A 14,511-nucleotide genomic window follows, 5' to 3' on the forward strand; every position below is an offset into this window, starting at 1 on the left:
ACACGTACAGTCGGTGTGTTACCGCTGCCCCTCGGTGGTGACTCTTGTATGTTGCTGCTCAGGGCTCAGCATCCAGAAGCCAGAGGACACCTGAGCGAAGCCCTGACAGAGGACACCGGGGTGGGCAACAGTGTGGCAGGAAGCCCCCTCCCACTTACCACTGGAAATGAGAATCTGGACGTGGCTATTGTCATCCACCTTCAGTACTGCATTCACCTCATACAGGTAGAGCTCCTTCTGATAGTTGATATCATAATTACCATTCATCCTGCTTAAGTAAAACACCAGCTACCTTCTGGAAATTTTAGCATCTGACATGTTTTCATTTTTTCTTGGTAACATGGCAGATGTTGACCAGTGGGGTCAGTGTCTGGCAGCGTCGCAGTGTCCTCCTTAAATTGTCAGGACAGACCCAGCTGCTAGAGGAGTTAGCAGAGATCAGCGTGGACAAACTGGGAGCAATAACATCTGCTGCTGATGGTGGGTATCTAAACACGTAGACCAGATTTCCTCCATTTTTCCTTTCTTTTCTCATGCTTCACCCCTCCAAGGTTGGCTCTGTAGTTTTTGCATAATCTGGAAACTTATCCCAAACAGCAACATACATCTTATACTTTAAAGCAGAAAAACAAATCGTTACGGTGCATGAAGGAGGTTTGAGGGTTTGTGGTCTGACCTCGTGCTCTGCCCTGTTTTCCTCAGTCCTCCCGGGCCTCGTGGAGCGCCCCCAGCTGATGACTCTGTGGTCAGAGTGCAGCGGCTCTGAGGGACTTTTCCACACCACGCTGGACAGAGTGTTCAAACACATGAATCAGCGCTACACGGCGGTGCTGCAGGAGAACCGCCCACACGGCGCCGATACAGGTTCGCTCGTCCCTTCTTTGTTTCTGCAAACAGACCACGGGTTATACTTAAAATTTCATCTTCAGTCAGGGCTTCAACTGACTCACGTATTCAGGGTGTAAACAGGTTTTAATGTGCTCCTGAGGGGGAAACGAGACATCTGCATTTAACTGAGAATATAATGCAGCTGATGAAAATGGATAGAAACAAACTGCTTTATGTTATGAGGTAAACTGTGACTGCAGGCTGTGTGAACACGGCATTGTGATTTTGTTTTCTTTGGTTTTTGTTGTATAGCTGAAACTAAATGTTATGCCGTTATCTTGGAACAATGCACCGATCTCTTCTCTCCTCTCCAGCGATTAGCATGGTAGTGGGTGAGATGGTGGACAGGAGCGACTTGCTGGCGGCACAGAGTGCTCCCGCTGCTGCGCTCTCTCAGGACGTCCTGACTGTGTTTCAGTTCTACAGCTACATCTTACAACATGAAGTCCAGGACATGGAGACGCACCTGCTGCACCTGGCCAGAGAGGGTGCGCAAAAGCTGTGATGCTTACATCATGACACGAATTCCTCTGTTGTTGGCTGCGTCCTGTAATAATCGAATTATTTTCTTAACCTAAGTCGCAAAATTAGGATATTTTGTGCTACGTGGCATATACGGCCACCTGTGCAAGTCCAAGATTTCTCCAAGTTAATCCAAATATTAGAGCTAACATTTTGATGCTTTATCCACAACTTGGGGAAGAGCAGCGTTTCATGATTTATGAGATGAATCATCAGCAATTTGCAAATTCTGAGCTAAATCACTGTGACCTTTGCTTTCCACAATAATTAGTTAACACAGAAAAACGCAGCTTTCAGCTTTTCGTGTGTTTTGAAGCTGTGTGTTTTTTTTCCTTTTGTTTTTTTTAATGTAATGTAAATGTGCCAGTCTCTAAAGCACTCTGGGTCAGTTTCTGTTGTTTAAATGTGCTATAGGCTATAAATAAAATTGACGTGACTGCCAACAGTATTGATGCTATCATGCTAGTATCAATCCAATAGTAATACCAGCGTTTGCATCGATGTATCTGGATCGATCACCTCACCTCTAATCAGGATTTAGTAGAAAGGAAGTTTGTGTGTAGATGAGGCCTGTGAGTGTTACAGCTGGCCCTATCCTTGGTTTAATCTGCGTGTGTCTGCGTTGGCTTCCTCCTCAGAGGTGTTTGCAGAGGTCCTGTGCAGCGGAGACTATCCTCGCTGTCTCGCAGAACTGGAGGAGGTGCCTTTGTCATCTCTCTGGCCTGGAAGCAGAACCCTAAGGGCCCTGGCATCCCTCCTCACTGCAGAGGACCCTCAGGTCAACAAGGCAGCCGCCGACTACCTCTCTTCTGGAGCGTCAAACAAGCACTTCAGGACCAGGGTGAGTAATGCTCAAGAGAAAACGGTAGGCGCACCATTTCTGCTTTTTGAGCCACATTTTTAATGGTTGTTTGTGTGTCTGCAGGCAGTGGAGTGCTACACCCAGGCACTGTCGGAGGCTGGAGTGCAGAGTCAGAGGGCAGCCTGCTCAGCTCTCAGCTGTCTGGAGGTCAGTAGTTGTTTACTAAACTGTGCAAACAGCAGTTTTATGCAATAAAGAGAAACATGTCCTTTGGATTTTTACATTTTTATCTTGTTTGTGTGCGCAGGCAGTCGAGAGCATCAGAGCAGTGGTAGCGCTGTGCGATTCAGCCGACGAAGAGCTGCGTCACGTGGCCATAGAAACCCTGCTCACGTTCGGTGCGTAACAAATCCACTGCATTTTATACACAACTGCCATGAGGTCATTTACACACTATAGTGCTATTAAGATGTGTTTAATTGCAGTGTTGACGGTAAATTCCAAGAAAAACACGTTTTCTCTTGCTTGTTTTCTGGGGCAGATGTTTGAGCTTCAACACTTTCTCTGCAGACGCTTTAAAATCTTACATTGAAGGAAACTTTTCTCAAACGCCGAGGGTTTTAACTCAGCATGCAGATTCTTATATTTTCTTTTGTCAATTTGTTACGTCCTTCCGTTGCCTTCTTTCTGCCATAATCTTGATTGTGGGGATACGAATACTGCCATCTGAGAAGTAGGTGGTCATTACTAACAGAAGCTACTTTTAGCTGCTCCTTCACCACAAGAGATCGCCTCAGCAGGCAACGCTGCACGTTTGGTTTGGCAAAGCCCTTCCTGACGCAAATTCAAACCAGCGACCTTTCATTTGCCAAGTGATTTATTCTCACTAATATTTTTAGAAGATTCTGTTGCTCCTTCTGGCCTTCGTCCAAAGTTTCATTCTTAACCCTTGTCAACCAGTTTTACCCGATTCCCAGCAAAATATGCAGGCATCTTGCTGGAGACACCAGTAAGTTCAGCGCCGAGTTTGATGCCATTTCAGTGAACATTGTGTGAAACAGTCTTTGTGAAAGTTAGACAATCTGTGACAGTCCCACACACACTTAGTGAATGTATCTGTAAAGCTGTCCTCTCTGCAAAACATTCACTTTTTAACTAACTGCGCATGAGGCGTTTGTGTACCATCAGTAAATTGTAGCTTTTCCCCGTTCTCCCCTTCAGTAGTTATGTGAAAGGTGACTATGGACACATTATTTCTAATAATCTCTTTTTGCTGCTTGCAGGTGAGGAGGGGCGCCTGGCGTACGAGCAGCTGGACACTGTGCCGGGGGAGATGATCCGTCTGGGCACACGGCGAGGAAACACCGTCACCACTGCCTTCTGAGCCATCACTGAAAAGATAAAAGGACTGCACCCGGACCTCCGAGGACAGCACTTGCCTCCTTAGCTCAACCCACACAGCACACCTCACAGGGCCGTTAACGACTAATCTGTTCATCGATCTGCTTTCTAGCAACAACAAACGTTTTCACTTAAACTGCAGTTAATCACTGTTACTCACTGCCTCCTGAAAGGAAGTAACACCAAACAAGTTGTCTTAACCACAAGGACACACAACCTAGACCCCTCCTGACGCACGCTTACACTCCTCCTCCTCATCCTGCTGTCTGAGCCAGGCACACACCGGTCACGTTAAGTTGAATTGAAAAGCACAAATTTTGACTGGACACAAAGTGGCTGAGAGCTGCTCCAAAGACTGTGGAAATCAAGCACCGGGTCTTCACCCTCCTGTCAAAAAGGCTTCCGAGAACACCCGTCTCACGCACTCTCTGAATAATCTCAAGTTTTACAGATTTATTGTACCACGCAATATACTATGATCTTTGTATAATCACTGTTAACATGCGTTCACCTAGATTAGAAGTGCTTTCTGACGCTTTCGGAAGACCTGCACTGTTGTAAGGCGTGTAAATACGGCTTAGTTTACACGTGATACACGTGGTTGTGTTCAAGACGTAATTTTCAGGGATCCTCGTGTGGTTGAAAGACCTGTGTGTTTTTTGGCAGGGAGGAACATTAATAAGATGAGGTCACAGCGGTCCAGGGGAGACGGGGGTTTAGCACAGTGCCCAGTGTTCACTCACGCAGCAGTTTGCGTCTGAGATTTCTCCTACTTGCAGTTTAACAAGTGCAATTTTTTCTGTACATATGTGATTTTTTTTTTTTTCCCTTTTTTTTTTGCACCTGGCTGACACGTGAAGCCCATTTGATATCGTCAGCTTTTGACCTTTTGAGCCTCGTTGTGGCTGAGCTGGCACATTACACAAATACTCTTTGTAAATGTATGTTTTGTTTGTTTTTCCTACAAGGTCAGGAGCCAGTCGAGGGCAATAAACTAGGCAGAGGACCTCATGAGAATGCACTTTCTTGGCAGTTGTGCAGAGAGGATCAGTTGAGGCAGCACGCGAGCTGATAGCAGGATAAGACATTAAGCTTTTGGCCTTTTCTGCCACACTTTGGGTCTGCTCCATGCGAACGGTTTAATGGGAACACTGACCCAGGGGAGGCATCTATCTCCAGCTTTTCTCATTGTAACTGTACTACTGAGTCTGGTGCTGCTGCACAGTGACAAAACTTAGCTCACATGTCATATATTTATTATTTACTCCTTGTTATTCTAATATTCTGTCAAGTTATTTTGTATTAGAGCAGACCACATTGTTATGTAAATGATTGTATATTTATGCTCTACTTTCAGGTCTGGTATTTGAATTAATGTCTTTTGTTTAAAAAGGCCTCTGTGTTTTTACCATACGACTCGTGTTTGATTATAATTGGAGTTTATTTTCAATTTAATTATATTAGATTGTTATTTTGGAGAATATTAAGATTTGCTAATAGTAATTATAGATTTTGTTTTCCCTAAAAGGTCCCCAAACTAACGGGGCATTTATATGATAGAGATGTTACTTTATTAAGTAGATTTACTATAACCAAAGGAAAAATCTTGGGATTTTAAAACGGTCTTTTAATAAGAGCTCATCCAGGAGAATGTATTTTCAATACAGCGTGTACATTTGGACCAGAACCCTCAGACTTATCTTTGGAAGCACAAAAAGGAAAAAAAAGGCAAACCCGTAATATGAGGATCTCGTTACATCTGGTTGTAACTGCACAATCCAAAAGCCATATTAAAAAGCAAGCGGTTAGTATTTTTATGAAAGGTATTCTTTTTGTAATATAATCTGTAAATGCGTGAAGTTGATACTAAAAGTTGTTTCTTTTTTACTTTCATGCAGCCTTTTGCAAAACGTGGTCCAAATTTAAATTCCTTTTCGAGATGTGAACAGCATTACAGTATTTTGGTCCAGTAACTCACTGTGTTTAATTTTCTCTCTTCAAACTCGCTGTTGACCTGTTTAACAAGTTAATTGGTGGACTGTTCAGTTCCTTAGCACCGTATATAATACAAGGTGGCGAAATGTGCACGTTTAATTTAGGTTTTAATAATAACTGCTGAAACTGAACTTCATCCATCTTCTTGGTCAATAGCTTCAGTACTGATTCATGTGGTTGCACACTGCTCTTCTCCGTCTTGGTCCTCTGCTCATCAAGAAGTTGCAATAAAGTTTATTTTTGCGTAATTAAAAACTGGATTTCTCTTTCCCCACATGGAGTCCATCCATTCTCTTCTGCTTATCCTTGTCAGGGTTGTGAGGGGGCTGGAGCCCATTCAGTCTTAAATAGAATGTTTAAGTCCTACTGCCGTTTTAAATTAATACTAATTAGTATATGCAAATCCATACGTAATCGGACTGTTACAACTACACAGCAGCTAGATTTTATACGGAAAAGTGGGCATACAAGCTTAACACACCAAAAAAAAAAAAAAAAAAAAAAAAAGTTTTAGTTGAGTGTAGATTTGACCATTTTATGCTGTTAAGACATGACACCCCATATGGAAAAGATATATAAATCTTATATAAAGTTTGTATCTGTCTTGTGTGAAACTTGTATGAAAAGCATGAGTGAAAACATAAGATCCCTTGAAAAAAATTATATGACGAAACTTGTATGTTTTGGATACTTACTAAAACAATATGAAAGTAATGAGAACGTGGCCACTTTCATGAGTAATCACATAAGTTTACCATTTCTTTTCCATATGGGACAGCCTAAGCCAGCGATGTCAAACTCATTTTACATTGTGAGCCGCATATTCTGATCCTAAATGGGCCGGAGCACCAGTGCAAGTCAGTTTTTCCTTCCATAGCACAGTAACAAAGACATCTCTAGTTGAGGTCAGTTGTGTGTCACTTTGCTGTAGTATGACAGGCTATCGAGGAGGTCTTTATCAGTGAGAAAAGCTGCAACGCTTCTCAAAATACAGATAAAAGTTCAAGATTTATCCCAACACCACCAAGTGGACCGACTGGAGTCTTCACCCCCCCAGTCCCTAGCATACCCATTTATAATTTTCTCATTTCTGTAGCAACTTCACCCTTTAGGTTCAGCAAGAACTACAAGCTTCAATAAGTGTCAAGATTTAAAATATAAAGTTTATTTACACCAACTTCAAAATTTTACAGTGAGGCAACATTTCAGGGCCATGCTCTTTGCCACATCTGGCAGTAAATAACTGACCAACAGTGCACATTTAACTTATCACAACAGGGAAAAACAGGTGTTCAAGTAAAATTTGTAAACACTGTCGCTCAACAGGAGCCACAAGACAAATCAAGTGCCAAAAGAAGCATGTTGGACAAGCATTTTAGTTTCACCTGGCCAAGGTAAACTTCTTTTAGACTAATGGTTGTGGACACCCTGACATGGAAGTCTTTCAGGTTCCAGCAGCTTAGTTCACATCTGTACTTTTCTTACTATGACACATCAAGGGGTCTTCTGTTAAAGGAAACCTTCACTGGCTTAGTTTCTTAAGACCCTTAAACTTGAGCAATGATGAAAAATATATTTAAAAAAAAATAAAAATTGCAGGCTGAATTTAGAGTACATACACATCTTTAAAGCTCATCTCCTTCAAACGAAGTACTCGTTGCAGTCAAAGCTTACTCAGTCATGCAGTATTAGTTCTGGAGTCCTGAGGGTCCTGGTTCTTCATCATCCGATAGCTCTTCTGCAGAGCCGTAACTGTAGTCTGGATCGTTTTCACTCTGATCTGCCAAGTCGTCGCCTTCATGTTCAGCCTCATCTTCATCAAAGGCAATCCCTCTGAGCTCATCCAGATTGTCAGGAGATTTCCCAGTCAGTCTCTAAAAAGAGAGTACACCAAGTTTAATTTACCAACAGACCCATCTGTGCAGTCCTGTCCAGTTTATCCATGCAGCTCTCCACCTGGTTAAGTACTCTGCTCAGGGAATTTGGGTTTAGCTCAAAAGGCTGAAATTTTTACCACCAAGTTACTACTTTGTGCCCACTGATTAAACAGAATGAGTCCAAAATTGTAATTGCAATGCTGCAGCAAGTAGCCAGATTTGTAAAACTTGATCAGACGCATATAGTGTTAAGATTTAATTATGCAAAGCATCTCTAGACAGGATGGGCAGTTTATTTTCCCCGAGTGGAAAAAAGAAGACACTGAAACGGTTGAGGCTGCACCAATAAACTGAACTCCAATCTGTTTAAAGTTTGTTTAGCCATACATTTTAAGCTTCCTGGTGCATCCCTCCAGTTCCACTTTCTCAAAACTGTCCACAGTAATGTTGGTACACAACTGATAAGATTAACATATAGTTTTTCGCCACAACTCAATGTGCAGTCAAATTTTAATACTTACCTCAATCATGTCAGCCATGTACTGGACATGTTGAGCGAGCTCCTGCAGCTCTTCATTTTCACTCTGAAGCTTCGTTAGCTGCTCATCTCTGGCCTCTATGCTTTTGTGGAGCTGAAACAACAAATGCAAACACAAAGTTAAGACAACCTCCTACACATGGAAGGTCTAAACCAGAAAACTGCTTCACGTTAATACACTGTACAGGCAATCTAGCCAAACAATTTAGGAGTTACAGGAATCGTGAAGTAGTGAATGCAGAAAAATGCCAGCATCAGCACCTTTTATATAGAGGAGAATTCAGTGAGCTTCAGAGCTACTCAAGTGCCAGCTGGTCAGTAGCCAAAGGTCAAGTGTGTCAGTGGGAGCGTGGGAACAGCTCAGTTTGCAGCTAAACATTAGCAGAATCTCAGTGATTAACTCACCTTCTCATTCTCCTGTAGAACATTGTACAGTGCTTTCCGTCGCTCCTCTGCTACCTCTTTCCAGTAGGTGGAAGGTGGAGTTTCTACAACAGCAGCAGAGGGTTTAGATCAGAGTTTGAGATAAAGTGAAAATTTGTGACCATCTAGCGCACCGTGCTGCCTTCTCTACCTTTGACCATGAGCTCATATGCTTCTTTGGACATGCCATCTATTAACCCATCAGCTGCTTCTGTTTGAGTGGATTTGACTTCCATCTTGACCCTCTTTGATCCTCTGATTTGCTCAGCTGTCCAATTCTTCCGCTTTGGACCAACCTTTCCGGCCTAAAAAACAAATCATTTCCAAAATTTAGGCTTGAAAGATGCAATTTTCACGAGTGATTCAACATCTACAAGTCTTAATCTTATGCAAGCCAATTTGGACAGCTACTACAAACCTTAGCTGACCTCCCCAGGTCCGAGTTAACCTGACGAACTTGCAGGGTTTGCCTGGCAGGTCCCATAGTCTTTTGAGAAGGTGTGAGAAGGCTCTGAAAGGCATCCAACACAAGTAACCGTTACTGTATATCTGATTAGATTACAACATGCTAACAAAACAGAAGGTAGACTCCCCCTCCCCCTGATTAGCCTTTAGAAACTAAAGATTGAATCACATGGGAAAGTAGCAGAACCCATGTTCTCATTCTCAAAGCTTCTATTCAGCAAGGATTAGCATCACTTCACAAGCTTTACTTTAGTTACACTGTCACCAGGAGAAAGGGCATAAGTGAGGTGCCACAACAGCAATGCCATGTGCAACAGACCTACAGGTGTGCAAAGCGCGGGTAGGGCACAAATTCTTAACAGCCGTGGGAAAGTCTCTCCAATGATCGTTACAGAGCAGCCAGAAAACATAATTTGTTAATGTTTGGCCACAGCTTCACAAGACTGCTGGGGTGTTTTGTATAATGGGTGATTAAGTTGTGAGTGGGCCTTTTCCTTAAGGAACAGCAAAGTAGAAACCAAAACAAATGTAATTTTGTTTAAGTGTAAGCAATAAGACACCGAGCTGCTCAGCAATATGACGAATTTAAATACCACTTTACAGGAAATACCACATTTAAGTGCCTTTCCACACAACCCAACCCTGAAGTGTCCTTTAGGACTGACCTTCAAGCCACTTACAGTAGATGGCTTTGTTCTGTTGAGACTACATGTCCAGAGACTGCTGCAGCTGGATTATACATGTTAATATAAAAGAATTAAGACAACAATAAATGGAAGAGGCAATCTTGGCCTTCTATATTTACATGGAAGTTTTTGGTTTTGGAGTTTAAATAAAAATACCGACCCTCACCCGAAAAAAATAAGAATTTCATGAGAAGCTCTCTAAAATGATACCAGTCACCCAAGAAAGGTAGTATAGGAGATATTTGAGCACTACTAGGGAAATAATTACCACCAATGTTTACACTTGAAAGACAAAATGACGAAACAACTTAAAAGTCTTTGTACTTACCTTTATGTTCTCATTGGACTTCTGGTGGCTCTGCTTTACTTTTCCACTGACGTTCATCTTTTTTCTCGAAACCTGAGCCAGGACAAGTAGTAGACAAAGAACTTGATTTTTAATTAGCAAAAATTATATTTAAAAAAAAAAATTAAACCTCTAGCTGTCTAGCTTACCATTGACTAGTGATTCTACCCACTTAGAAACGCTACTCTATAAGGAAAGGATCATATGGTCTAAGTTTCCCCACTTTTAAAATAAGCCATGGTAAGAAGGCCTCGAGTCAGCTGGATCTTAAGGAAAACCAATCAGCCACGTTTAAAGAAGGCAAATTAGCCGACGTGAACTATACTTAATGTGATATAACTGTAGATAAAAAAATTACTTAATTAAAAACATTACCAGAACTTACCCTGCCTGCTTTTTCTTAACCTCGGTTTCCCGTTCGCTCGACTCTTCTCCGATACTCCCGCGCCAGAGGCTTAAATACGCCCACTCCGTCACGTGAGCAAGAGGCCAGTGAGGCGCATGCTCACAAAGAATTATTTTTTTTGCACCGTTGTTTTTTTCCCCTCGTGCGGTCACATGTCAAGGCACGTCATATCTTTGTAGTTGACTGTGCAGCCATTTTGGGGGAGGCTGTAGACCGTCTAGCTTGTATGTGCCATTATTAGCTACCTAAAAAAAACACGCAAACAAAGAAACCAAACGGAAAAAACGTTGGACGACACGTCGTTAAATATGGGCCCGCCGGGAGACAGAAAACTCCACATGTCGACTGAAAGAACGGAGGACTTGAGCTGGATTGTCGATTTATCTTGACATGGCATGCGGCAGGGCGAGCCGGAGGTTGTGACGACTGAAGAAAAGGAGAGAAAGAAAACAAGCGCAGCAAACACCTCGAAACTTCAGACGTGGAAAGCGGGGGGTTGATTTTTTTTGTTTAGCTAACAATTATTTCGCCATTCAACTGCTGTCGTTGATTGGCTATAATTGATTCCCCTGGGCTGATTCTGTTTTTTTGTCGATGAAGTAGTTAACAAGGCACGACTGAAGCGCATTACATTTAGCGAAAATGGTGTAAACGGTTAGTGAGTGAAGCCCGCTGGTTTCTTAGCCTCAAACAGCACTGGCAGTCACATTGAGCCGAGGAGGTGGGGGAAATGTAAACGCGTTTAAAGATGACTGTACGCTAAGCTAGGTGATCACACATAGGCCTCAATTAAGCCAATCAGTCAGATGATAAGATGTAGCTATATCGCTGGCTCACTACTAGTTAGTGTCGGAAGTGAATGCCTAGATTAGCCTGCTAGCTCACCTTAGCTAGTGTGCTAAAAATACGCCCACATCATGACTATCGGCAGTGGCAGCAACGACACAGGCTCTGGGCCAAATGAGTGGCAGTAAAAGTCACGGAAATGTCAAGTTACTTTCGCAGTAGTCTTCGATGTTACCCGGTGCCAATATCTCCTGGCATCTGTGTTTACCTGCCATCTTCGTCTGTATCCCCAGTCCGTCTATAACACGCACATAACAGTGTCTGCACGGAAGCAAAAAGACAGCCATGGATGAGGGACTTTGAAATGACCCAAACGATAGAATATTTGTCTGCTTGCTGTAGTCCACAATCTCAATTGCAGAAAACTAGCGATATGGGTTTTTGCAGCAGCGCTTTCTGCTGATTTCAGTACCATCTATAGGAGGGAAAAGTTGAGTCATTTGAGTTGCTGTTTTAATTAAAATCTTTGTTGTAATCCCTCCATGGCAGGTTGAAAAACGAAGCTCACGGTCCTTGAAAGTCATGTCTTAAAACATGGATTTCTGATCAAGCATAAAGGAGATGTAGTCTTAGCTTGTCGACCATTCCCCCCCTCCTCAACACTGCCCTTTTTTTAACAAAACAATCGAAATGACTTAGTTTTGTTTAAGATTTTTATGACCTTTTAAGTTCGTAGTTGGTATACTGAGGATTTAGCCTAGAGTTTTGATGCGTTGTTTCTGCAAAGGGTAGCCAGCTCCATCCTTTATCAAACAGAAAGTAGAGAGTTTAGCCAAAATATACTGCAGAAGAGGAGAAGACACTACCATCGAATTCCAACCATGGGGGACCCAACTTCACGCAGAAATCAAACACGAAATCGACTTCGAGCTCAACTTCGGAAGAAAAGGGAATCTTTGGCTGATCAGTTTGACTTCAAGATTTATATAGCCTTCGTTTTCAAAGAAAAGGTTTGCCAGCACTACAGATCCACTCATGTTTGTTCCTCATTGTACAACCAAAGCAATGCCTTAAAATATCCCCCCTCCAATTTTTTTCATTACAGAAGAAGAAGTCAGCACTTTTTGAGGTAGCCGAAGTTGTGCCAGTGATGACCAACAACTATGAAGAAAATATCCTACGAGGTGTGCGCGATTCCAGCTACTCTCTCGAGAGTTCAATAGAGCTCCTGCAAAAAGACGTTGTGCAACTACACGCGCCCCGATACCAGTCAATGCGAAGGGTGAGACACAATACCATTTGAAAGGGGGAGTGTATGGAAAAGTAAACATTTTGTGTCATGTTAGCTGTCTGTGTTTTTACAGGATGTGATAGGCTGCACTCAGGAAATGGATTTTATCCTATGGCCACGCAACGATATTGAGAAGATCGTCTGTCTGCTGTTCTCCAGATGGAAGGGGGCCGATGATGAACCCTTTAGGCCTGTTCAGGTCAGTCCTTATCACCTTAGGTTTGGTCAGAACTATAGAAAGTTAAAAATATCATCTTTGTGTACACTCTATTTTTTTAAATCATCTTCACAGTGTAGCAATTTTAAATAGTAAAAAAAAAGCATCTTATCAGCAAATTCAATTTTGCAGCCAGTTTCCCAGATATGTATGAAGTTCAGTCCTCAACTAACACGAAACACTGCGAGTTTGTAGCCTGAGACTAGGCTTAATCTGTGTCTGGGAAACTGAGACTTTACATAACAAAACTTTGTCCTTAGTTCTTAAGTCTGTCTTATTTACAGGCCAAGTTTGAATTTCATCATGGAGACTACGAGAAGCAGTGCATGCATGCTTTGGGTCGTAAAGACAAGGCTGGAATGGTCATGAACAACCCAACTCAGTCTGTATTTCTCTTCATGGATAGACAGCACTTACAGGTATGTCGCATCGCTGAAAATAAAATGTAATTCTCCTAAAAAGAGGAGGAAAAAACCCTGAAATGGTCTTGTTAACACACTTTATCACAAATGTTGTCCACATTCTTTCAGACTCCTAAAACCAAGGCCACAGTTTTCAAGTTGTGCAGCCTCTGCCTGTACTTGCCCCAGGACCAGCTGACCTGCTGGGGTGTGGGAGACATCGAGGATCACCTCCGCCCTTATATGCCTGATTAAGGCTTCTTGCTCCACCCAGCCACACGGAGGGGGAATGAAAAAGAAAAAAAAAAGCCTTTTTCCCTTCCTCTTGCCTAAGCCTTCAGAAGCAAATTGATGTACTCATCTCCATCCTTTTTTCCCTTTAAGATGTGAACTTATGCTTGGATCTCCTTTTTTGTTTCTACTCGTTCTACCTTCCCTGACCTGAATCTGATTGAGTTCCCATCCTTCATTTTTTTTCTGCCTCATGCTCCCAGTGTGCCCCCACCCCTCTTCTCCCTACCATTTTTGGATTTATCCCTCACCTTTTTTTCCACTTCCTCCTCATTCCCTGCTTCTCACTCACCTATTTTTGTTCATTTGAACCTGCACGAACATTGATTTTGAGTGGTTGGTTGTTCTCTTGGAGCTGCACTGTCAACAGCACCGGTCATTGAAGGAACTCTTTATGTTGCATCAGAACAGGAACAAACAATACACAGGTCATCATGGTGGTTCTCACATGGACGCGTTTTATATCCTTGTTGTCATAAGAAATGATTGTTAAAGTTTGTAATGTCACGCAGGTGTCTAGAACAACTTTACGCAGTCTTGTGACCGAGGACAGGTGTGGAGAGGTGTTTAAACACCCGTGTAAGCAAAGAGATAATGAGATGAACAGTATCTGTCAAATCATATGGTGTAGGTATCACTTCTTTTAAACAGCCTTAGTTATTTTGCTGGACTTTCAAAGATGGTTTGGTGTCATTTGCTTTCCTCTGAAACATGCTAGGCAAGCCTTCGCTAAAACCTTGAGTGACTTGAAAGGTGTTATACACACAAAGTTGGTTAGACGTTGAGGGTCATGTTCACTGTTCAAGCACTATTCCATTGAGCTACTGAAATGTTTTTATGTTTGTTTTATTGGGGATGTGGGTTGGTGAGTAACTGAAATGGCGACATTTATTGTTTAACATACCTAACAAAAGTTGCTGAAAGCTAATTCTCTTATTTTTATTTGACCTACTAAAAGTTAGATGATTTGCCACCATGCTCATCAAATTAAATTGGGTTTTGCAGGCTTGCTTGTCAAAGAATATTACGCACATATAATTTTGCTCCTTGTTGATTCAGTGTGTTCACTTTAAAAGGATGTAAGGCGTGTAACTTCTGGAGTTTTTTTTTCTCTGTTGGTTCTCAAATCAATACTGCTGAGCATATCCCAATACAGTGCAAATTCTGAAAGCATCA

At 42.2% G+C, this 14,511-nt stretch overlaps 3 protein-coding genes across 11 annotated transcripts in view; 2 read left to right on the top strand and 1 right to left on the bottom strand.

Annotated features, from left to right (window-relative positions):
* Window positions 1–5,863, top strand: part of ripor2 (RHO family interacting cell polarization regulator 2) — a 77,128-nt gene extending 71,265 nt beyond the window's left edge. For all 7 annotated transcript variants that reach the window (XM_086279950.1, XM_086279949.1, XM_086279954.1 and 4 more), the window contains 8 exons: window positions 63–225; window positions 348–480; window positions 703–864; window positions 1,203–1,376; window positions 2,049–2,251; window positions 2,336–2,419; window positions 2,520–2,610; window positions 3,496–5,863. In XM_086279950.1, coding sequence (XP_086136076.1) covers window positions 63–225; window positions 348–480; window positions 703–864; window positions 1,203–1,376; window positions 2,049–2,251; window positions 2,336–2,419; window positions 2,520–2,610; window positions 3,496–3,596 — 1,111 coding nt within the window. In that variant the 3' untranslated portion in view covers window positions 3,597–5,863. The remainder of the gene's footprint in view (window positions 1–62; window positions 226–347; window positions 481–702; window positions 865–1,202; window positions 1,377–2,048; window positions 2,252–2,335; window positions 2,420–2,519; window positions 2,611–3,495) is intronic.
* An 888-nt stretch (window positions 5,864–6,751) lies between these two features.
* On the bottom strand, window positions 6,752–10,828 carry gmnn (geminin DNA replication inhibitor). Of its 3 annotated transcripts, XM_086279237.1 has the most exons (8): window positions 10,329–10,352; window positions 9,926–9,997; window positions 9,577–9,640; window positions 8,865–8,957; window positions 8,598–8,751; window positions 8,429–8,511; window positions 8,007–8,117; window positions 6,752–7,482 (listed from the first exon to the last, which is right to left on the bottom strand). In XM_086279237.1, exons 4-8 carry the CDS (start codon window positions 8,928–8,930, stop codon window positions 7,297–7,299), a joined length of 600 nt encoding a protein of 199 aa, XP_086135363.1. In that variant the 5' UTR covers window positions 8,931–8,957; window positions 9,577–9,640; window positions 9,926–9,997; window positions 10,329–10,352; the 3' UTR covers window positions 6,752–7,296. The 3 variants fall into 3 exon arrangements, with proteins under 3 accessions (XP_086135363.1, XP_086135362.1, XP_086135361.1); XM_086279236.1 differs by lacking the exon at window positions 9,577–9,640 and having other exon boundaries at window positions 10,334–10,828; XM_086279235.1 differs by lacking the exon at window positions 9,577–9,640 and having other exon boundaries at window positions 10,329–10,825.
* Window positions 10,471–14,511, top strand: lg22h6orf62 (linkage group 22 C6orf62 homolog). Its single transcript, XM_086279233.1, has 5 exons — window positions 10,471–12,145; window positions 12,241–12,417; window positions 12,500–12,625; window positions 12,928–13,062; window positions 13,174–14,511. Exons 1-5 carry the CDS (start codon window positions 12,017–12,019, stop codon window positions 13,297–13,299), a joined length of 693 nt encoding a protein of 230 aa, XP_086135359.1. The 5' UTR covers window positions 10,471–12,016; the 3' UTR covers window positions 13,300–14,511.

This window comes from Aulonocara sp. 'chitande type north' Nkhata Bay, linkage group LG22 (assembly GCF_057382095.1).
Source record: "Aulonocara sp. 'chitande type north' Nkhata Bay isolate Kocher_YH1m ecotype deep benthic linkage group LG22, A_spYH_male_GT1.1, whole genome shotgun sequence".
In the NCBI taxonomy this organism is placed as follows: Eukaryota; Metazoa; Chordata; class Actinopteri; order Cichliformes; family Cichlidae; genus Aulonocara; species Aulonocara sp. 'chitande type north' Nkhata Bay.

What these genes read in the sequence shown, in the direction of transcription:
- gmnn (XM_086279236.1), bottom strand. Translation starts at nt 9,982, where the DNA reads ATGAACGTCAGTGGAAAAGTAAAGCAGAGCCACCAGAAGTCCAATGAG. An exon ending in AGTCCAATGAGAACATAAAG is followed by an intron (nt 8,958 to 9,925) that starts GTAAGTACAAAG and finishes GATGCCTTTCAG; the next exon opens with AGCCTTCTCACACCTTCTCA. An exon ending in ACCTGGGGAGGTCAGCTAAG is followed by an intron (nt 8,752 to 8,864) that starts GTTTGTAGTAGC and finishes TTTGTTTTTTAG; the next exon opens with GCCGGAAAGGTTGGTCCAAA.
- lg22h6orf62 (XM_086279233.1), top strand. Translation starts at nt 12,017, where the DNA reads ATGGGGGACCCAACTTCACGCAGAAATCAAACACGAAATCGACTTCGA. An exon ending in CCTTCGTTTTCAAAGAAAAG is followed by an intron (nt 12,146 to 12,240) that starts GTTTGCCAGCAC and finishes TTTTCATTACAG; the next exon opens with AAGAAGAAGTCAGCACTTTT. An exon ending in TGGATAGACAGCACTTACAG is followed by an intron (nt 13,063 to 13,173) that starts GTATGTCGCATC and finishes ACATTCTTTCAG; the next exon opens with ACTCCTAAAACCAAGGCCAC.